Raw genomic sequence first — 19,988 nt, 5'->3', positions numbered from 1 at the left:
TTGTAGAGGCACTGTTATCATGGATTTTTTACTCATTTTAGGATTCCACCCGAAAACCCAATATCCCTACATTTTTGTAAGTAGTGTCAATATGCCCAGCTAATTTTGCTGCATACATAAAATAGCCTCACTTGGGCCTAAAATTATTACATAAAAACAATAAATTACTTGGTTAAAAATCTGCAAGGCAGTGCAACAATGATGCATGATATGTTTTTTTTCTTAAGCTCCCAACAGTCTGCGTGTGTGTGAAGGTAGCAGGATGTCATCTACTATTATTTACACTCCAAAAACGACATTTTACAATCTAGGACTTAATTTAGGACTTCTTTTTTGTCTTTGGAAGGTTAATAAAAAAAAAAATTAAAAAAAAAAGAAGAAGAAGCTAAAAACACCAACAAAATAATGTTAGCTGGGCTGGAGGAAGCGTGGAGGAAGTGTGGTCTCCATGATGACCGAAGGCAAGGCTGGATATGAGGGACCTCTATCTTGGTCTCTTGTAAATGGACTCTTCTTCTTCTTGTGTAGTGTACTGATGTGTTTTACGTGCAGTGTTATGTGGGCACGGCCGTCTCCAAACTGCGGCGCCCTTGTCGCAGCTTGCGTTTGTTGCTGTACAGCGCCATCTCCTCGAGGGCCGAGGTGACGGGCACCGGGACCTCGGCCTCCGGGCCAGCGGTGGGATCTAGACAGGAAATGCACACACACAGACACACCATTAGGCTCAGAGAAAAGGTTGTAAACGAGGGCGGTGAAAGCAGAAAAGATCCCCTGCGAGATTACCAAGGCTACAACACCAGCAGAAGCAGGGGGAAAAAGGAAAGACACCAACAAAATCATAACAGATTAAGTATAATTTTAATAAATAATTAAATTTTAAAAATATTTAAATATACTGTACATATTTTTGTGAAACCCTTCTTTGTGTGTTATAAAGTCGGTTATACTGCTCTCTGGTGGCAAAGGTACAAACACCAGAAGTGAATGTCAATCAGTAATGAATCATAAAATCATGACAAACACAGACTGTTTAATTTTTTTATGTTATCGTGGTATGTTTTATCAAGTAAATCATGACACGGCTGTCGTGTCGTGACTATGCAGCTTCACAAAGCCGCTCCTGGTTAGTATGTTGTTAATTTGGGCCGGCTTTCACCATGAGGCCACTAAACTATCGCATTAGCGCGCGCACATGCACACACACATTCCTACCACTAGGGGCGTCTTATCCCGTGTAGACACCTGAATCAAAAGGCACAGGAAACACGTATCTCACTCATCCTCTTGTCTAGCTTTCTTCATCATAATTGTCGTCATCAGCACAAACTCAAAACGAGCGTGAGTCATACTCACCCGGATGCTGCGAGTCGTCGTCGGTGAACTGCACATCGTCCACCGCGTCAGGAGACTGCAAGGAGACAAAACGTGGGTGAGTGGAAAAGGAGCAGAGTGGCAAGTTTAGGAAAGCAAGCTCGATCGACAGTTTTGTGGCGTTCACGGAAGGTCATTGGCACAAAAGCGCAACCAAGTCAAGTAGCTAAATGGAGCTTTGAAAAAAAAGTTGCATAAGCCTTTGATTCCACCAAGTACACTTCCATTCACTTCCGTTTCCTAAGCAAACACATTTTAAATGTTTTAACTACAATACTAAATATATGTATTAATGTATAGTTTGACATTAGAATATTTTTACATTTTTCCCCCATTTTTTTTAAAACTTGTTCTAATTTTCTTACTCCACTTTCATTCATTTATGACTTTGACAATGTATTTTTTTTCTTCATTTTTTTACCATTTGCACATTTTACTTTCACACAAAATTATAAAATAAGTTGAGACACGTCTTAACTTCCTATTTTTGTATCCAACCTCAATTTAAAAAAAAAAAAAAAAAAAAAATCTAATTCAACTTTCATTTTTCTCTGCCCTAAAAAAAATGTATATCGTAAACATAGGCAAGTCAACTTGTCCCCGAATCCACGTAGAACCGAACCGAACAGCTTGGTGGAAACGTGACTTTTGTTATAACAGTATCAAAAACAAAAGCCACCATATAATGCGAAAAAACCAAAGCAGACAAACGAGCAAAGACCCCCCCCCGGCGCACCAAATGAGAACTCCCTTTTTCCCCACCGCATCCCTCCCCCGTTGAGACCCTTGCAGCCAAGTTATGTGGATTAATTCAGAGAAACTATAGGAAGGGTTCAAGGTTGGTAAGGAGGCGTGGCCGGGAAGGAGGGGGGGGGGGGGGGGGGGGGGGGGGGGGGGGTGAGGCTCAGCATGCAGCCGATACCTGGATGTCGGATGCTGGTTTGGAAGAGGGAATGGCAGCAAACTGGCGGTAGTCAAATCTCTTTGATGACAGGGACTGGAAGGATGGCAAGGCAGGATGGAAGAGGAGAGGAGGGATGGATGGATACAGTAACGAGCAACGGTGGGGGATTTGTGTGGAGGTGGCGGTGAAAGCGTGTGATGGAGTGGAGGGAACACGTGTGGATTCCTAACTGCCAAGGAAGCAAATCGCTTCTTATAATTCCCTTTAATAGGTGTAAATTTTTTTTAACCAGGAGTAGCAAAAAGTGGCTCGAAACTTCTTTTTGGATGACTTACCAGTCTGCCCGGAGAGGTTAGCATCCGAGGACTGGTGAGCTCTGGGAGACAAGGAAGTGAAAGACAAGATGAAATTGGATGACAAAGTCATCATCTGAAACATTTTCTTACCTTCCATCGGGGTGGGTGAGGGCGTGGGCGCCGGTGAGGGTGTGGGCGCCGGCGAAGGCGACTCAGCCAGCTGGTCCAGGGTGCTTCGTTTCTTGCCGTCCCGAGACTTGGCGATGACCATCTGAGCTTTGAGCGCATCCTGCTCCAGAGACTTCATCCTGCCAAGAGGGCAATGCGCACACGTCAGGCAAAGCAGGTGAGGCACGCGCACACACACCTATGGGTGGGTGGCAATCATTTCAAATCTGTATGTTTACTGAGTTATTTGACAGAGTTCAAGACAAGCTGCGAATAGACGCGGTGCTCCCGGGAATGCCAGAATCCCAAACTAAAGACGCATTCGAGGAAAAGGATTGCACACACAATCCTGCTTGCAGGCAAGTGTGCATTAGTACAAATGGAAACAGCAAGGCACAAAGAGGACATGGATGAGGTGGGAAAGACGTGCAAGGAGCGCTAAGCCCCACCTCCCCCCACGATGCCATGCTCATACCTCCCGCTGGCAGACCTGAGCTGGGAGGCAGCGGCTGATGTGCTGTCAGAGGCCCTCACTCGAGCCTGGTAGAGCCTCTTGGCCAGGTCCTGCTCATAGTGCCTAACATCGTCCTCCAAGTCTAAAGGCCTGAGCCCCCCCGCCCCCGGGTGTGACCAAGACCAAGTGGGATGAAGGAAAGATCACCAGGACAGAGAGAGGAAAGTGGGGGGAAAAAAAACGTCGAAAATAGTGACAACAGTGGTGCCTTCAGATGCAACTTAAATCAATATTTTGGGACATGGCTGAATGGCATTCACGTTACATTGATTGATGAAGGATGGGTTTAAGTTACAAGTGTGGTCATAGATCATATTAAAAGTCGTATCTCGGGGCACCGCTGTCGTTGAGTTTTTCAGCGACCAGGAAAGGTTTCACAGGGGAAAAAAAAATCAAAAATACTCAAATTGCGTATAGGGGGTTTCTTGTCTTCATTTACCGTGCCGCTCTCCACATGGCTCTTTTCTCGGCCTCCAGGGCTCGCTTCTCGGCAGGGGAGAGGTCCTTGTCCACGGCCACGGCCAGCTCCGGACTCTGCATGCGGAGCCTCTCCTGGTGCCGGCGCTCGGCTTTGGCAGTGCGAATGGGAGCCGCCGCCGACGAGTCACTGGTGTACGCATGGGTCAAACTGCGGGGAGAAAGCACGTGAAGACACTGGCGGCACCCTTGGAATTGAGTGCTGGCTTACCCAGTCATGGAATTGGGACGCTGCGCCAGTCTGAAGCTGTCATCCAAGGAATTTCTCGCCGTGTCTCCTTTGCTTTCCACTGACGAAGGCCTACAGGGAGAAACACGTTGACAGAATCCAAAATAAAAAAAACACACACAATGTCTCCTTTTAACATCAACAAGTTTGTACCGTGAACTTGCGCCGTAGCTTGGCCGCAACACGGGCTCCACGTCGTACTCAACTCCATCCAGCAGCACCTTGCCCGTCGCCTTCATCTGCGCCACGTGCTTGGCCAGGTCCTCCTCGTCGTCCTCGTCCTCTTCGTCTAGCAGGTACTCGCGCGCTCGCTGTTCAAATTTACGCTCTGCGTTCAAACAAACGGTAGGTGGCGTTTTTGAGCGGGGAGTGAACCGTGAAGAGAGAAAACGCACAAAAGGACCAACCTTCTTCCTCCCTCATCTTCTTGAGGTCGTCCTCCCCGACGAGCGAGATGCGAGGTTTGGGCTTTTCGGGTGTCTGCTGCTTCACGTCGATCTCAAAGTACTTCTGCCGGTCCCGGAAGGACCGCTGCTCGGGGCTGTCCTTGCCGCTGGGTGACGGACTCTGCAAGGGTTCGGAAGCGTCAAATACTATCAGAGCTCCAAGTTTCTACATGGCCAAAAAATGTTGATGCGGCAGGATTTGAAAGATCAAGCAGCAGGGAGCAAACACCATAAGAACTCAGCCCCCCCTGAAAAAACAAAACAAATTAAAAGATGGCCAACGCAGCCTCGGACCCCGCCACCGGCCAGACCAAGCACACCACCTAAGCAGGGCTGCTGGCGGCGGCTACCTGCGTGTCCAGGGACGGCCTGGAGATGCGAGGCACGGCGGCCATATTGGTATACTCCCAACGGTCGGGCGAGAGGGCGGACCGGGCCGCCGCTTTGACGGACCCACTGTCCCCCTCCTCAAACACGTCGTTGTTCGACTCGGGCTAAAAGGGCCACACGAGCGGGAAGGCGTAAAAGCTTTAAATACAATCTCGGTGTCGTTTAGACACAAGTAGTGCTTTGCTGCCACCTTGTGGCATCTATAGAGAAACTTGTCTGTGCGGATTAGTCGCTGGCGGCTTTTCATCATTCATAAAGTACACCAATTAAAATTCACGACTCACCTCTGGAGAAGGCTGCTTGGGATGGAAATGGTTCCTCACACCATACAAGTCCTAATTGACAGAGAATTTTTTTTTAGGGCTAAACAAAATGAGGATGGGGTCTAAGACTGACTGATATGGGGCAGGCAAATATACGCCATTCACAAAAAGGGAAAAAGAGTGACAAATTCATAAAGCAAATGGATATTAATGTACGTGCAACACACGGAGTGTACAGGACCGATGAAAACAAGCCGATGTCGACAAGTATGAAACCGATGGTCGCATTCACAGCACGTCACAGGCGCCTTGGGGTGGGGACACAGCATGCGTTGTCATGGCGACGCAGCACCACGGCTTGAGCCTACCTGCTCCGGCTCTTGCACCGCCAGCGAGCGAGGCACGGCGGCAAACGCCTTGTACACCTGCTTGGCGTTCATGGGCAACTCGTAGTGCGAGGTGGGGGAGGGACCGCGAGGCTGCAGGGATAGGGTGGGGTGGGGGGTATGGCGAAGGTGTCGTGGGGAAGGAGAGGAAGATGACAAACGAGAGGGTAGACGATGAAAATCCTAACCAAGTCGACTATGAGAGTGGACGGGTGAACAGCATGACGGCTGGTTGTACGTGTGGAAAACGAAGGGGAGAAAAGACAAGACAGTCGGGCTTACGAAGCTCAAACCAGGAAGACTTGGGACATATATCAGAAGAATTAAGGCATGTACACAATCAAATCCCTTTTCTTTGGTTCGTTTCGAATGTCTTTTTTTTTTGCACCTCGGCTCCGAGACAGGTGCAGGTATGGAGAGTTTGTTTGAGCGTTTATTCCATATCCTTGATATGTCGTTCCTGTCCTGTGCTGTGCTGAACTGTCACGCTAGTACATGGACATGAAGGATACGGAATAAAGAACACGGCCCTAGGAGGAGGTGAGGGGTCTTACAGAGGATTGAGAGTTGAAAGGGGAGGGGCCATGCTGGAAGGGGCTGAGGCCGGCGCCGTCCGGAGTGGCCGGTGAGGTGCTGGGCCGCATGCGCCCGACAGGCAGGATGGCGCCCGGTCGAGTCTGCGGACACAAAAAAGAGAGTGTGAGGCACTGGTCAGGAATTGATGGCGCTTTCTACGGCAAAGTGGAACTCACAGAGGGTGAAGTGTTGTCCTTGGTGTTGGGGGTGGAGGTGAAATGAATGCTTGCCTATGAAAGAAATTATGAGGATGTGTGAGTGTGTGTGTGTGAGTGTGTGTGTGTGTGGGGGGGGGGCACCAACTCATTAACTCCATGCGCCATTTATAAACAACAGGCTTCCGAGGGACAAAATTAAAAAAAAGTAGACAAACAGTTTTTGGGGCAGGAGTGTGGGGCCCCCACTTACGAAGCGGGTCTCCCTGCCAGAACACAGGGAGCTGTCGGAAGAGTGGTGGCTGGGCTAAGGGGGGGGGGGGGGGTCAAAGTCAAAAGGAACTCATGGCCAGGAAAGCTAAAAAAAAGCTGACGTGAATGCAAATGATGTGGAGGTTGGCTCAGTGCTCACCGGCTGGAGGGTCGGCGAGTAGGAGGTTTCTCTGATTGGACTCTCGGTCCTGGCGTAATCAGACGAAGGAGTCTGGAAGATAAGAAGCAGGTAATTATTTTAAACTACTTGGGGTCACTCCTGTAGTGTCCTTCCGTCACTTTGGAGTGTGTATGACTTTAAAAGGAGGGGCCTGGTGAGTGATGTGGGCGTCAAGGAATGACTCGTCATTACAATACAGTCTAACTAGCTATAATGAATAAATATATTATATATAATATAGATTGCATATTATAAAATATATATAATATAGCATTACTAAATTAGCTAATGTGAATTTTAGTACAGCAGTGCTCATCTTGACAAGAAAAGAGTGGCCCAAGAATTAGAGGGAATTTGCACACCAATGGGATCCCTCCACTTTTATAGTCTAAGAGGAACACGACATCGTAAGTAGACATGGCGATTCATCGGTTAGTCTCATCTAGCAAAATTCAAGCTTGCAAAGGACATGCACTTTGTTTGCGGGGTCTTGCCGGCCTCAAACAGTCTAAAGTGGCCACTGCAGCTGTCGCCACACGCATTCCAGCCTATCTTGACCGGGGAGTGAACACATTGCAAAGTATGCTGCCGGGCACACAAGGCGAAAAAAGCGTGTGTCTTTCAAAAGGGAAACAAAAGTGAGTGGCAACTTTCACCAACCGCGGGTGAGTCCGGAACGTTTCCCCAGCAATAAAGGGTGGTTCATTCAACATGCCGGCTCCACAGCACACCTAGCCAAAAAGAGGCTTGCCTTGCTGAACAACCGAGTCTGAAGTTGGCCTGGCTTCCCGTAGCCCACCGGCGGTCCCGAAAGGATTTGCTGGCCAGGTGGCAGACCTTTGCCTTTGCGGTTGGCCACTAAAAAGGGATTCTCCTTGAAGCAGATGGGCTGCGAGTCCACCAGAGACTCCTCGCCTTCCTCTGATAAATTCAGAATCGCCGTCGAGCCGACGCTGTCTTCTTTGGAGGAGAACAAACTGGGGGAGGATGTTGGCTCCACGTGGGGGTTTGGGGGGTGGCTTAAGCTGTAGCCCAGAGGCTCTAACGGGGCGCCGTAGTGGGCTTTCAAGGGGGCCTCCATGGGGACGGTTGGATTTAGAGAAGGAGAGAACTGAAAGCCAGACAGCAAGAGGAAGAGGAATGGGGAAAAAGTGGAAAAGCTATGCGGCACACGAGGTGTTGATTCAACTCGAGTCAATTCAAAGGAATTTATCTTTCATAATAACAAAAAACGATCAAATCCCGCAGGACGGCTATTTTCATACCTACTGTAGAGTTTCTGGTTGGGGTGTCTGTCAACGTCCAAGTCAATGTAAGCCCACTTGGAAGTCAAAGTGGGACAAAAACCTTCCAAATTTCTGGACCCTCTACTCCGCCCACTTAAAGTGGCCTGCGTCCACTTCAGAGCGTCAGATGCAGGTTAAAAATATCCCAAGAGGGGGCAGCTGTCCCCCCTTCCCCCCAATCTTGCATACCTGCTATACTAGTTTATAAAACAGCACCCATGTGCTTTGGTCAATTCATTTCATGAGCCCTCCAAAAGGGGGATGTGTTCTTGGAACAAGGAAGGTCGGCCATGTTAGATTTAGGGGTGGGGGGTTACAAACAGAGCAAATGGCGGGTTCAAGAGGACAAGACGTTAACGTGGGGACTTCCTTAAGTAGGTGAATGCTGTTTAAAAACTTACTCTGTTGATCTTCTGTAGGCTAGTGGTGGGTAGCGCTGCCAGCGTTTTGTAGTCCAGTTTTAAAGGTCCAGTGCCGATATTCTACAAAGCACAACAAAAAACTGAATTGGAAAATGTTGGAAAATGTAAAATTAGTTCTCTCTCTCCAAAAACAGACTTCTCCCAAAAAAATAAAGAAATACATACAAATAAATTATATGAAAAAAAAAAATCAAAAAGTGAATGAATTAATGAATACATAAATAAAATTGTGAAATGGTAAATCTGCTGAATTTGTCCATTAATTAGAAAGATTTTCCTTCGAGCATGAATTTACCGAAAAGTGAAAAAGCTGTTCACCATATCTACAATTAACATGTAATTTCCCGCGCTGAACTCCAAGCAGCATCCAGGATTGTCTCACCTCGGTCTCTTCTTCAAGCAGGCGAGTTGCCTCTTCTCGCTCCAAACGCATACGCTCCTTCAACCCGGACAGGAAGGAAGGAAGGAAGGAAGGACAGTGCGGAAGGAGGAAGTCCACAGAAACACGCACACACAGGTGATGGGAGGTGAAATAACAGCGAAAGCAAAAAAAAAAAGCGGCGGCACACAAGGAATAATGGGAGGATTTCACGCACGCCCAAAAAGGACAGAGCAGGAGAGAGAGAGAGAGAGAGAGAGAGAGAGAGAGAAACAGAAAAGTATAGAATCATTCGTTCACTTTGGGAGCGGAAAAAGCATGCGAGGTGCGATATCGTGCAAATAGCTGACAGACTCCCTATTTTAAAACACTGAAAAAATATTTACAAATTGTAGGGGTTTTTTTTGTTACATAAAATTTTGTCTCCAAACATAAAATTACTATTTGAGAATTTACTTTTCAAACATAAAATTACTATTTGAGAATTTACTTTTCAATCACTTTGTAGACTTAAACGATGGCGCTCCTCGATCAACTCACCACTTTCTCCATCTCTTCCTTCTCCCACTCGGACGTCTCCCTCACCATCTCAGACTCCTGGAAGAAGAGTGGCGGGCGGTCTTTTAAGTGCGCACGAGCTCCAGTCAATTCTACACGCCTTCACTCCGGGTAAAGGACTGCTTTAGGGTGCTCTGATGCATGAGCGCGGCGGGGCAGTAAAACTGACGCTGAGGCTGAATTGCTGCCGGGGCGCGCACACAAAAAAACGCTGAACAAAAACATTTGATTCACGCCTCCACTTGGCCGCGCCGAAGCCATTCCCGGTATGTTGATGACTGGCAAAAAATACTGTAAAAAGTCACCCCTTGTAATGCATGCTAATGACTTCCTGGTTTCCCGAAACACTTGTGAGGGACTTGTGATTCGGGCCTAGCGCATACCGGCACCCACAAAAAAATATATACACTGAAATAATGACAATTTAGTTTCAATTTACTCGTAGATTTACTTCTGTCAGTGTAAAACTTTCTTTACCGCAAATTTGTTATTTGTCTGTAAAAGTGGTAAAAGATGGAGAGGACGGACACGAGGTTAATGTGGCGCCTTCTGCCCTCTAGTGGAAACACATAAAATTGTTTCTGCCTGTCACTAAATGTCGCTGTCATAGACAGACAAATAGATATTATTTCAAGACAATGAATCATAAATAATATTTTTAAACTTTAATGATCATTATCGAGCCAAAGTGCACTGCTATAAAAAAAAAAACCTTGTTTGTGTTTGTACCTTTAGCATGATGTCCACCTCCTCAGGGCTCAGGTCTCGGTCTATAGAAGAGATGCTCTCCATACTGTTCTTGCGGACGATGCCTGACGCAAAAGGGTTGGCGATGATGCCGGGAGACGCCTGAGGACACAGATTCAATTGAGCCCGTTTAGAAAGCAGTCACATTAAATGCCTAATTTTTTTTTTTTTTACGAACATAAGGCTCCTGGTTGGGAACAGCCTCGGCGGCGGACACTTTGCGCGGGTCGAAGCCTTCGCACACCAGCATGACCAGCGAGTCGCCCACGGCCCGCAGCACTCGCACGGCCTCCGTGTGTGTCATGCCCAGCAGGCTATGGTTGTTCACCTCCAGGATGCGCATGCCCACCTGCAGCCGGCTGTCCCGGGCGGCCGCGCCGCTGGAGCTCACCTTGTTTTGAAAGATCACATGTCATGTGTAACATACATACAATCAGCTACTAAGCTAAGCTAGCAAGGCAAGGTAGTGCTAGCTAAAACAACGTATGCCTTGGCTACCTTGGATATGAAGATGCCCTCATCAGTGGAGTCAAAAGGATTTCCCGCATGGCCTTTAGCTCCTCCGCGTATACTGATCCCCAGTTTCTCCCCCGGCTGCTTATGGATGACAACTTCCTGGAGAAGACGATGGAAAAACACTTCCGTCGGCATCTCTGCCAACACACCACTTGTGCGAGTTGACGGGCGGCACCGACCTGCATCCCTGGCGGCGAGGGATCTCTGCGCACCACCATGCGGATCTCCTGCTTGTTGGACAGCAGCGCCCGCACGGCCTCCTGGTGGGTGGCGTGGCGCAGGTCGATGGCGTTCACCTCCAGGATGCGGTCTCCCACGCGCAAGCCGCTTTGGCACGCCAAGCCGTGGGGGATCACCTGCGAGATCCGTCCTCGTTAAAAATGTTTGGGAGTCTTCACGGTTTCACTCTGGATGGAAAGCAATTTGTTTGTTTACCTTTGAGATGAACACGCCGGGTTCGTTGATGCCGAAGGGGTGGCTGGCGTGGTCGCTGCCCCCGACGATGCTCAGGCCGAGGGGACCGCCTGACTTGACCAACGTCACTTCCTGTCAAAGCAGATCATTTGAATCCAATGAAAGAATTCGATACGTTTACGGATACGTTTGCTGGGGGGGATGTAAAGGATTCTATTTTGGGTTGTTTCTATTGTTGATGCTAAGCGGGGTACACGCATACATAACATCGAGGCACCACGCTAAACCGGTATGCATATACCCTGGTTAGGAAATGTCTGGACTATTTAAGCTATTTACTCTACAATCCATTCCACGATTCGATTTCATACCATGCGCCATCCTCTTTCGAACTGGACAGCAGCAAGTATCGCATCCAAGCCAAATAGAAAAACGTCTTAAGGATCTAATCGGGATGTCACGTGACCCGTCGGCAACTTTGCAGGTGGCCCCGCCCCTTACCTCAATGGGGTACTCATCCTCCACGCGGCCTAGGTGGTTCCCTTGTAGGCCGTCTTCCTCCTGGTCCGGAGAGTCAGAGGGCTCTGGGGGCGGCGGGGAGTGGGGCCGCTGACGGGACAGGCCCGGAGAGCGCGGCGCGTTGGGGTCTCGCTCCACCAGGAGGGCGATAGTGGGTGAGGTGCCGGTAAGGAGCGCTACTGCCTGGTCATGTCTGGCCTCTGTCATGTCTACACCATTGATCTGGATTCGCAGTGACAAACAACCGGAGTTTTGTGTTTGGTTGTTTTTTATTTTTTTTAAATGGAAAAAATTGTCTATAATGTTGGACTTTAAAAAAAAAAAAAAAAAAAAAAACATGAAGGATGTATGTAAGTAAATAAATAAATAAATAAATAAATAAATAAATAATGAATAAAGAAATAAACAAACAAATATAAATGCAAAAAAATTCATAATAGAAAAATAAATTAAAAAAACTAATAATACATATTTAATGCTGGAACTCAGTTAATTGTATTGCTCCTTCTGGTGTGTGTTGGTGCTCTCCACTATATGTTAGTGTTTGAATTTATAGATAATTTACTGACATGATGTGTGGTTTTGAATTTCGGCTCTTGGAAATGAGTCTCAGAAGAAAAGCGGGTAGACAGCGAGCAAGCAGGAGCCTGACTTGAATAACGTGAACTATTTCCCCGCCGTTTGCCTTTATCTTAAAACACAAGTGGGAGTGCGCAGACTCCAAAAGATTTGCTTTTAAGTCAACAAAGGCAAACAGTTCATCAGAACGCCGGCCGATAAGCTTTCAGCAGACAAGCAGAGGTCAGCGCTGGCCCGACAGTATCGCCGCTTACCGTTGGCTGAGGCAGCGACACTGCGCCCACCACCGCCGACGCTCAAGGCAGGGAGGTAACGCAAGAGCGAACAGCAAAAGGTAGGAACAGGGAGGAAAGAAAGTAGAAACTGCTGGAGGAAAGACTAAGAGAAAGTTGCTGGTGCTACTCACAGAGATGACCCTGTCGCCTATCCGTAGCGTGCTGTCTCGGTGGGCTGCTCCCCCCTCCGCAATGCGAGAAATGTAGATCCCCTAAAAGCAAAGCAGGTCCATGGTGAAATGTTCCTCGGCAGATCAAACTGACCAGACGGAACGCGCTGAACCGTTGGCCGGATCAAATATGATGAAACCCACGTGTATGTCAACACACGCGTGAGCAAAGTGCAGAGTCAAACATTTTAACTTACAGCCGGAGCCACGTCAAACTCTTCAAAGTTGTCGTTTTCACTCGGGTTTGACGGAAAGGAGACACCCCCCCCCCCCCCCCCCCCCAGGACATTGGCTGGCCATAATTTGCGCCTAGACCACTTACGGTGAACCTATCATGTGTCCGGAGCTCGCTATTCATATCTCTGTCTCCCTGGTGACGACAGAGTAATGTCGTGGCCGGAATTGGAGCAGGTCAGTTACGACGAACACTTTTTTTTGGGGGGGTGGGGGGGGGGGGTATTTATTTAGCAAATACTGCCTAGTGGACAGACTCATTCATGTTATTTTACCGTATTTAATTTTTGCCATTTACATTAATACATTTTTGATGGAAAATGATAAAAAATTAAACATGGTCCTCACACTACACAACTGAGGTCAGGGTTAAAAAAAAAAAAAAATAATCCAAGTTGTCTCACCATGTCTCCAGTGCGGTATGGCGTGGAGCCCTTCCCGCCGGCGATGCTGAAGCCCAGCCCCCTGTCATTGCGCACCAGGCAGGCGGAGAGGCGCTGCAGAGGTCCGTACCCGGCCCCCTGTCCGTGGCCGCCCTCACCCAGCCCGCTGCCACTGCGCCTCTCCCGTGGGAAATAGTCGTCCTCGGGCCGGAGCGGCGTGGTGGTGATGGCGTTCTCCGGCTCCACCATGCGCTCACGAAGCACAGTCATGGAGACGGCGGCGCCAGAGCTACGCAGGGCCTCCACGGCCGTGTGGTGCTCAGCCTCGTGCAGGTCCACGCCGTTCACCTGACGCAGGCCATAAACTTGAATTTAATATTTTCTTATTTGATTTGATGTTCAATCACCGTTCTGTACCTCTAGCAACTTGTCTCCCACTTTGACTCCTGCTCTGGCCGCAGGACCTTCCTCCGAAACTCTGGAGATAAAGATCCCCTAAAGTCAAAGAGAAAATATGATTAAAAATATCTCCATCTCATTTTGTGTTTCCTATCCCCGGACTGACCTCGTCGTCCCCCTTGTATGGCGTGGAGCCTTTCCCGCCGGCGATGCTGATGCCGAGGCCGCCCGTTTGCCGTTGGATGGTTAAGGTGTACTGCAACGCGATGAGGCCCAATCAAAAACACGCAACAGCGCCAAGCGGAACCGAATGATTACAATGCGTTTCGGGCTGATTCTGAAATTGCACCGCAAAGCCCGATATTTTTTTTTTTTTTGTTGAGTGGAGTACATATAAAATCTGTTCACAAGCCATGCATAAATAGGACGGGTGTAAAGGAGGAGTACAGAAAAGTACATTTTGTGACTAACCAAAAAAAAAAATAAATAAATAAATAAAAAAATAAAATAAATAAAAAACATGCTACGGCGTTGAAAATCCATTCGACATAGTATCCACAAACCAAAACAATAACACGCTCAAGACACACAATTTTATGATGGTCTGCTTTCATCCAGTGGGCTGATGCTGTTCTGGTGCAGTGTACCAAAAACAAAACTCAGGGATGCCGACGTCCCGACCAAGCGTAGACAAGCCAAGAAAAGGAGCAAAGCGGCGGGAAGCAGGAAGACGGAGGGAAATGTGGCAGAACATGAAGCTAGAATAATTCATGCATATTTTGGGGTGTGTGAAATAGAACTATTAATAATACAACAGGAATGGTGGACACACATTTTTTTGGTCTGTATTCAGGTTCTGCCACACTCACTGGATGGCGGCGGGTTAGCGGTTATCTAGCTAGTGATCAGCTATCCTGGATTCGTGTGAGCGGGCGTGCGACAAAAAAGTAGACAGGGAAGCAAAGGTACAGACCTCTTCCTCCTCAATTCGAGCAGGTTCAATCAGCAGATTATTGACTTGATCAAATGACACCCCCTGTTAGGGACAGGAACCAGCGACAAGCATGCGGATTAGTTAGGCCCCCCCCAAAACAGGCTCACATTCATTCCAAAAACACCCCATAAAAAAAAAAGTCACTTATTTGACAAAGCGCCGCTCGCACCGTCCCAGCCACCAGAAGTCAACACCGGCAGAGATGGAGAGACCAAGAAAAAGCAAAAGCCGACGAGAGGAGGCAAAAACAAACAAAAAAAAATAACAAAGGCGTCTAATAGGTTTTTGAAATTGCCTTACTGAATGTCCACCCCCCAAAAAAACAAAAACAAAAAACTCAGGGACGACACAGATCGCACTCCAACTCTGCCTGAACATCTTCTGGTTGGTCTGAGGCGCACATACACACAGACATACACGCGCACACACAGACTGATCATCATTTTAATTACATTAAAGAATCAGCAGAAATCCCGCAAACAAATAATTGCTCATTTTGAATATTGACACACGCACGCAACACACAAAGCGTGTGAAATGACGCCATTAATTCATTGGAAGCCGTTACTGCTCACATGTGCGATGAAACGTTTAGTGGCGCTTTAGTGGTGATGTGGCAGAGCGAGAGATCCAGCCTGAAGCTGCTCGGCTTGGCGGGGTAGGAAGGGGTGGGGGTGGGGGTGGTCCCCAACATCATTTGTCATCGTCGCACGCTTGGTGAGATTTAGCCCAACATGAAGGATTTGTATTGTGTACACAAATATGTTGTGCGTCTAAAAAGCACAACAATGTCATCCTACCTTGACTTGACTGGAGTTGACATGATATCGGCTGTCTTGCAGCTCCGAAGTCTCCATCCTGCGAGTTAAGCGAGGGGTGCCGACGCCCTCGTCTTCCTCATCCTCCTCGTGCCCGTCCCGCTCGTCCAAGCCGAGGCCGTCGGGGTTGAAGCCCTGCAGCAGGGCCACCACCGTCTCAGGTTTGGGCAGCTTGGTGATCTTGAAGTGCTTCTTGTAGTGCGGCGTGTCCTTCCGGATGAGCCGCTGCTTCTCGGCCGGGAAGGGTGGCCTGTCGTCGTCCTCGTCGCTCCTCTCGCCGTCTTCCTCGGCGTCGTCACTGCGGATAATGGGCTCCTCGGCAAAGTGCACAGTGGGCTGGAAGCAGAAGACGGATCAAGAGTTTATGGATAGAAAAATGTTGGGCTGGGAAATTAATCGAGTTTTGGCAACCACAGCCCTCTGGTGGACAAAGGTCATTACAATGCAATTTGTGTGGAATTTATATTTTAAGGCTTAGCTGATGTAATCACCTCAATATACTCCACCTCCATGTCATCCAGTTCTTCGTCCTCATGATGAGAGTGTCCGTCCACAAGGTCCTCCCTTTGGGAGGGCACGGCGGCGTCTCGCCTCTCCTCGTGGGAGGTGGCCGACAGCGTGCTGTCGGACACCTGCGAGTCGTGGCTCTGATTGGAGAGGTCGCTGAGACGTTTTTCCTGAAAGCGCAAGGCATCGTTCCAGGAAAGCAAAGACAAAATCAAATGTCCGTCGATGAGGCTTTTACGTTACCTGTCCGTCGGCGGAGTGATCTTCTCTTTCGGGCCTGGACCCAAACACTTCATTGCGTCGGTCCTCAATGACTTTTTTCATCACCTTGAGTTCGCTGGGATGAGGTGTGGCTCGACGCTGAAGGCCCTGGAAAAGCCACGACGAGTTACGTGGGGTCAATATTTTCCCAAAATCAGCAAAACCAACGTGTACTGTATTTTTTGGACTGAAAGTCGCTCCGGAATATACGTCGCATTAGCCATAAAATGCACAATAAAGTGAAAAAAAACATATATGTCGCACTGGAGTATAAGTCGCATTTTGGGGGAAATTTATTCGACAAAATCCAACACCAAGAACAAACATGAACGAGCAACAACAGGCTAAACGATACGGTATGCTAACGTGACAAACACAAATGAAGAGCTGAGAACGGGCCTGACGTAACATTAACAGTTATCCAAATAACTATAACACCTTTATCAAACCATCTGTGTCACTCCAAATCATTCAATCCATCGATCGTCCTTTATGTCAACAGCTGCAGTTCAAATTATTCCACAGGTCCATATAATTATAAACAACAATTTTATCAAACAATCTCTGTCACTCCAAGTCATTAAATCCCGTGATCCAATCCTTTGTCCTTTATGTAAACACCGCCGCGAATGCGCCGCACCCCTTGCTACATCGCGGTTCGTTTATCGTGGTTTCACTACATTGCGGATTTTTGAGTTTTGAAAATGTGTGAATAATTTCACATAGAAGTCGCTCCTGAGTATTAGTCGCCCCACCCCCACCCAAACTATGAAAAAAACGCGACTTATAGTCCGAAAATACGGTATGTTCTTTAGCGCTAACGCTAGCATCCTTGCGTTAGCGACATTGCATCATCGTTCCCTCACCCTGCGCTCGGCGGCGGCCTCGTCGTCCTCGTCTTCGGCCTTGGTTTCTTCCTGGAACTGAATGACCGACACTCTGTTCAGGTTGCTGTCCGTCCAGCTGTCGTCCACACTGTTTTGCAGCAGGTTCTCTGCGGACAACAACAACTTCAATCGGCCTGAAAATCTGGTGCATCTCCGTCCAGCTTGTCACGTGACCTGACAGAGAGGAGGTGCGTTTCATTCTCACCGAGGCTGGGGGAAGGCTGCTGGGGCAGCAAGTAGCAAGTCAACACTTTCTCCCCCGTGCGCTCGTCATCCTCTGTTTGGAACTTGAGCATTGGCTGCGACTGGTTCTCTGCCAGCCACATAGCCTTCAGATTGAGGTTGGTCAAGGCAAAAGGCAGGTTTTGTAATCTTGTCCGTGGAAAAAAAAAAGAAGAGAAAAAAAAATGAGTCCAGGGTAAGTTTAACGTTATTGGCTGGCGAGCACGATGTCACCTATTCCCAGCCACGTCGAGCACGTGCAGCTCAGTGGCGTCGGCGAGCTCAGCCGGCAGCTTGGCCAGACGGTTGTCCCGCAGTGAGAGAACATTGAGGCTGGCGCAGCCGCCCAACTCTTTGGGCGCGGCACCCAGGCGGTTGCGGTCCACATTCAAGTTGGTCAACTTCTTCAGCTTCCCCAGCGAGCGAGGAAGCGTCTTTGGAGGAAGCACAGAACAATTCATGAATAAAGTACCCTGAAAAATTGTTATACGGTGAAAACGTGGTGTTACCTGGAGGAGGTTCTCGGTCAGAACCAGCTCTGTCAGGTTTTCACACTCTCCGATGGAGTCAGTCAGGTGGGTCAGTCTGTTCTGGTCCACCTTGAGGATGGACAGTTGCTTCAGACAACCTGGTGGCACAAAACAAGCAAATAAATCAATGACATTGCGACAGATGCACATTTGAGCAATCAGGTCTTGAAAAAAAAGTCTTTGCCACTTGTGAACGAACTGTAATGGCAACACTATTCCAGTAGGCGGCAGTGTTGGCTACTTAAACATGCCTAGTTGAATGGCTGACTTTGGAGAAATGGTTTATAATCCATCCATCCATCCATCCATCCATCCATCCATCCATCCATCCATCCATCCATCCATCCATCCATCCATCCATCCATCCATCCATCCATCCATCCAAAATCAATATAATCCCCTTTCTGACTAAATAAAAAATAAATAATGGTATTTATTTATTCCCGGTACTGTATTTTTTTTTTTTTTTTTTTAGCAAGCGTCGCTTGTCTTTGTCACCTATGCTATCCGGAACCACCTCCAGCAGGTTCTGCGTGAGAAGCAGGTCGGTGAGGGCCTGGAGGCCTTCGAGCTCAGAGGGAAGCTCCTCCAGGCGATTCTCGGACACATCCAGACACACAAGTCTGCGGAGGTTGCCCAGCTCCTAAAAACACAAGGGGAAGGGGGGTGATGAATAATGTCGACGTCGGCAGGGTTGATTGTGAAAATAAACTCACTGGTGGTAACGAGGACAACTGGTTCCGGTCGAGCCAAAGCTCCCTCAAGTTGGGCAGTGCGCCGAGCGTGTCCGGCTGGGGAGAAGAAAACGAGTTTGCTGAATGTGTGACAACTCAACGTGTATTTGCATGTGCTACATGTGACACGTGGCAGGTCATTACCAACACTTCCAGTTCGTTGCTGCCCAGGTCCAGCTGTTCCAGTTTCACCAGGAAGGACAGCGACCTGATTAACAGCAAATTGGGATTGGTTCTGGTCCACTGATCTTACACGGTAGACACTTTTGAAATTTCGCATTCGTTCAAATGAGATGGGCGTCACCTACGTGGGAAGACACTTGAGGAGGTTCTCCCTCAGCTCCAGCGTCACCAGGTTGGCCAGACTGCGAGGAAGAGACGAGAGGTCGGTTAGTCAGATGGCAGCCGGATGCGGCGGGCAGATTGGGAGGGGGTCTTCTCCATCCCGATTGCCAGTTGAGTAACATGGAGAGGATACAAATAAATCATACTTTCCGATGTCGCCGGGCAGAGTCTGCAGCGACACCTCGTTGAGCGCCAAGTGAGCCAGCGCTCGCAGCTGAGTGAAACCATCCGGCAATCTGTGGCATAAAGAAAGTGCGTGTGTGTGTGTGTGTGTGGGGGGGGGGGGGGGGTTAGTATCATATTACTATCTGCATTGGCTTCCAGAAGGTCCTCATGTCCATCACTCTTATTGAAAGGTCACATCCATTTTCGTATTTGATAGTTAAGTTCACTTTTGTTTAATAAGCTTTGATGCAGCGGGTGGGGGGGGGCAGCGCTTACCGTCAGGCTCCTGTTCAATTATTGCACACAGGATTTCCTGTGTGGCGGAGAGCTTAAAAGCCGCGCTTGTTACATAGTTAGCATCGAGCGTGTTGCGTGCCTTTAGACACGTAGATGGGTAAAAGGCATCGGCGGACTGTTTCCGCTCACTGTGTATCGCGTGAGCGATTTCCAGTCGGCTTACCTGGAGAGGGGGTTTCCGCTGAAGTCGGCGATCTCCAAGGCCCGACAAAACTTGATGCTCTCGGGGATCTCGGGAATGTCTGCGGGCAGATGGACGGAGGAGGAATAGATATGTTACGAGTGAAAGCATTTGAAGTTGCCGCTAAACACAACCAGATGCCGAGCATGACAGCACGGGAGAGGCAAAAAACCCGACCTGAAATCAAACGTACCATTTCGGGATATGTCCAGCTCCACCAGCTGCATGAAGTTGGCCACTTCGGGGGGCAGTCTCTGGATTTCATTGTCGCTCAGGCCCAGTTTCCGGAGGTTCAGTAGTCGGAAGAAAGGCTGCAGAGGATGACACACAGGATGTCGCGCATTGGCTCACAAAGTTCAGGCATGAAGGGAAAAAAAGTTCAGGATGTACTGTGTGCGCCGCTCGGGTCATTTCCTGTTCATTGCTCTCACTACTGAGCTCCCAACGTCAAGGCCACGATTGTGCCGTCTGCTGTCTGGATAGGCAGACGCCAACACACAAGCGGGACCCGTGCCGCCGTGAAGCCCCTACTCGAGTGGCATCCACAGAGGACCCACT

General features: G+C 48.6%; 1 protein-coding gene across 21 annotated transcripts in view; it reads right to left on the bottom strand.

Annotated features, from left to right (window-relative positions):
- Nucleotides 1-352: 352 nt before the first annotated feature.
- The window catches only part of scrib (scribble planar cell polarity protein), a 26,630-nt gene continuing 6,994 nt past the window's right edge, over nucleotides 353-19,988 (bottom strand). The window contains exons 2-48 of one of the 21 annotated variants that reach the window (XM_049749419.2): nucleotides 19,624-19,741; nucleotides 19,413-19,491; nucleotides 18,934-19,023; nucleotides 18,751-18,807; nucleotides 18,587-18,650; nucleotides 18,425-18,499; nucleotides 18,207-18,351; nucleotides 17,688-17,806; nucleotides 17,413-17,612; nucleotides 17,162-17,328; nucleotides 16,936-17,063; nucleotides 16,052-16,177; nucleotides 15,793-15,978; nucleotides 15,284-15,637; nucleotides 14,463-14,525; nucleotides 13,656-13,745; nucleotides 13,508-13,585; nucleotides 13,112-13,438; nucleotides 12,435-12,515; nucleotides 11,432-11,671; nucleotides 10,952-11,062; nucleotides 10,696-10,872; nucleotides 10,499-10,615; nucleotides 10,179-10,391; nucleotides 9,983-10,102; nucleotides 9,236-9,292; nucleotides 8,699-8,755; nucleotides 8,296-8,376; nucleotides 7,360-7,719; nucleotides 6,588-6,659; nucleotides 6,429-6,482; nucleotides 6,197-6,250; nucleotides 5,999-6,121; nucleotides 5,427-5,537; nucleotides 5,080-5,130; nucleotides 4,756-4,899; nucleotides 4,367-4,526; nucleotides 4,113-4,287; nucleotides 3,942-4,031; nucleotides 3,693-3,881; nucleotides 3,215-3,343; nucleotides 2,722-2,879; nucleotides 2,611-2,651; nucleotides 2,294-2,368; nucleotides 1,354-1,408; nucleotides 1,213-1,242; nucleotides 353-685 (exon numbers count right to left, since the gene is read on the bottom strand). In XM_049749419.2, coding sequence (XP_049605376.1) covers nucleotides 1,226-1,242; nucleotides 1,354-1,408; nucleotides 2,294-2,368; nucleotides 2,611-2,651; nucleotides 2,722-2,879; nucleotides 3,215-3,343; nucleotides 3,693-3,881; nucleotides 3,942-4,031; nucleotides 4,113-4,287; nucleotides 4,367-4,526; nucleotides 4,756-4,899; nucleotides 5,080-5,130; nucleotides 5,427-5,537; nucleotides 5,999-6,121; nucleotides 6,197-6,250; nucleotides 6,429-6,482; nucleotides 6,588-6,659; nucleotides 7,360-7,719; nucleotides 8,296-8,376; nucleotides 8,699-8,755; nucleotides 9,236-9,292; nucleotides 9,983-10,102; nucleotides 10,179-10,391; nucleotides 10,499-10,615; nucleotides 10,696-10,872; nucleotides 10,952-11,062; nucleotides 11,432-11,671; nucleotides 12,435-12,515; nucleotides 13,112-13,438; nucleotides 13,508-13,585; nucleotides 13,656-13,745; nucleotides 14,463-14,525; nucleotides 15,284-15,637; nucleotides 15,793-15,978; nucleotides 16,052-16,177; nucleotides 16,936-17,063; nucleotides 17,162-17,328; nucleotides 17,413-17,612; nucleotides 17,688-17,806; nucleotides 18,207-18,351; nucleotides 18,425-18,499; nucleotides 18,587-18,650; nucleotides 18,751-18,807; nucleotides 18,934-19,023; nucleotides 19,413-19,491; nucleotides 19,624-19,741 — 5,778 coding nt within the window. In that variant the 3' untranslated portion in view covers nucleotides 353-685; nucleotides 1,213-1,225. Of the gene's footprint in view, nucleotides 686-1,212; nucleotides 1,243-1,353; nucleotides 1,409-2,293; nucleotides 2,369-2,610; nucleotides 2,652-2,721; nucleotides 2,880-3,214; nucleotides 3,344-3,692; nucleotides 3,882-3,941; nucleotides 4,032-4,112; nucleotides 4,288-4,366; nucleotides 4,527-4,755; nucleotides 4,900-5,079; nucleotides 5,131-5,426; nucleotides 5,538-5,998; nucleotides 6,122-6,196; nucleotides 6,251-6,428; nucleotides 6,483-6,587; nucleotides 6,660-7,359; nucleotides 7,720-8,295; nucleotides 8,377-8,698; nucleotides 8,756-9,235; nucleotides 9,293-9,982; nucleotides 10,103-10,178; nucleotides 10,392-10,498; nucleotides 10,616-10,695; nucleotides 10,873-10,951; nucleotides 11,063-11,100; nucleotides 11,323-11,431; nucleotides 11,672-12,434; nucleotides 12,516-13,111; nucleotides 13,439-13,507; nucleotides 13,586-13,655; nucleotides 13,746-14,462; nucleotides 14,526-15,283; nucleotides 15,638-15,792; nucleotides 15,979-16,051; nucleotides 16,178-16,935; nucleotides 17,064-17,161; nucleotides 17,329-17,412; nucleotides 17,613-17,687; nucleotides 17,807-18,206; nucleotides 18,352-18,424; nucleotides 18,500-18,586; nucleotides 18,651-18,750; nucleotides 18,808-18,933; nucleotides 19,024-19,412; nucleotides 19,492-19,623; nucleotides 19,742-19,988 lie in introns of those variants that run through there. The other 20 variants (XM_049749411.2, XM_049749423.2, XM_049749412.2 and 17 more) reach the window with 20 other exon arrangements.

This window comes from Syngnathus scovelli, chromosome 18 (genome assembly GCF_024217435.2).
Source record: "Syngnathus scovelli strain Florida chromosome 18, RoL_Ssco_1.2, whole genome shotgun sequence".
Lineage (NCBI taxonomy): Eukaryota > Metazoa > Chordata > Actinopteri > Syngnathiformes > Syngnathidae > Syngnathus > Syngnathus scovelli.
The sequence above is the reverse complement of the archived record's forward strand: the minus strand, read 5'-3'. Positions and strand labels throughout refer to the sequence as shown.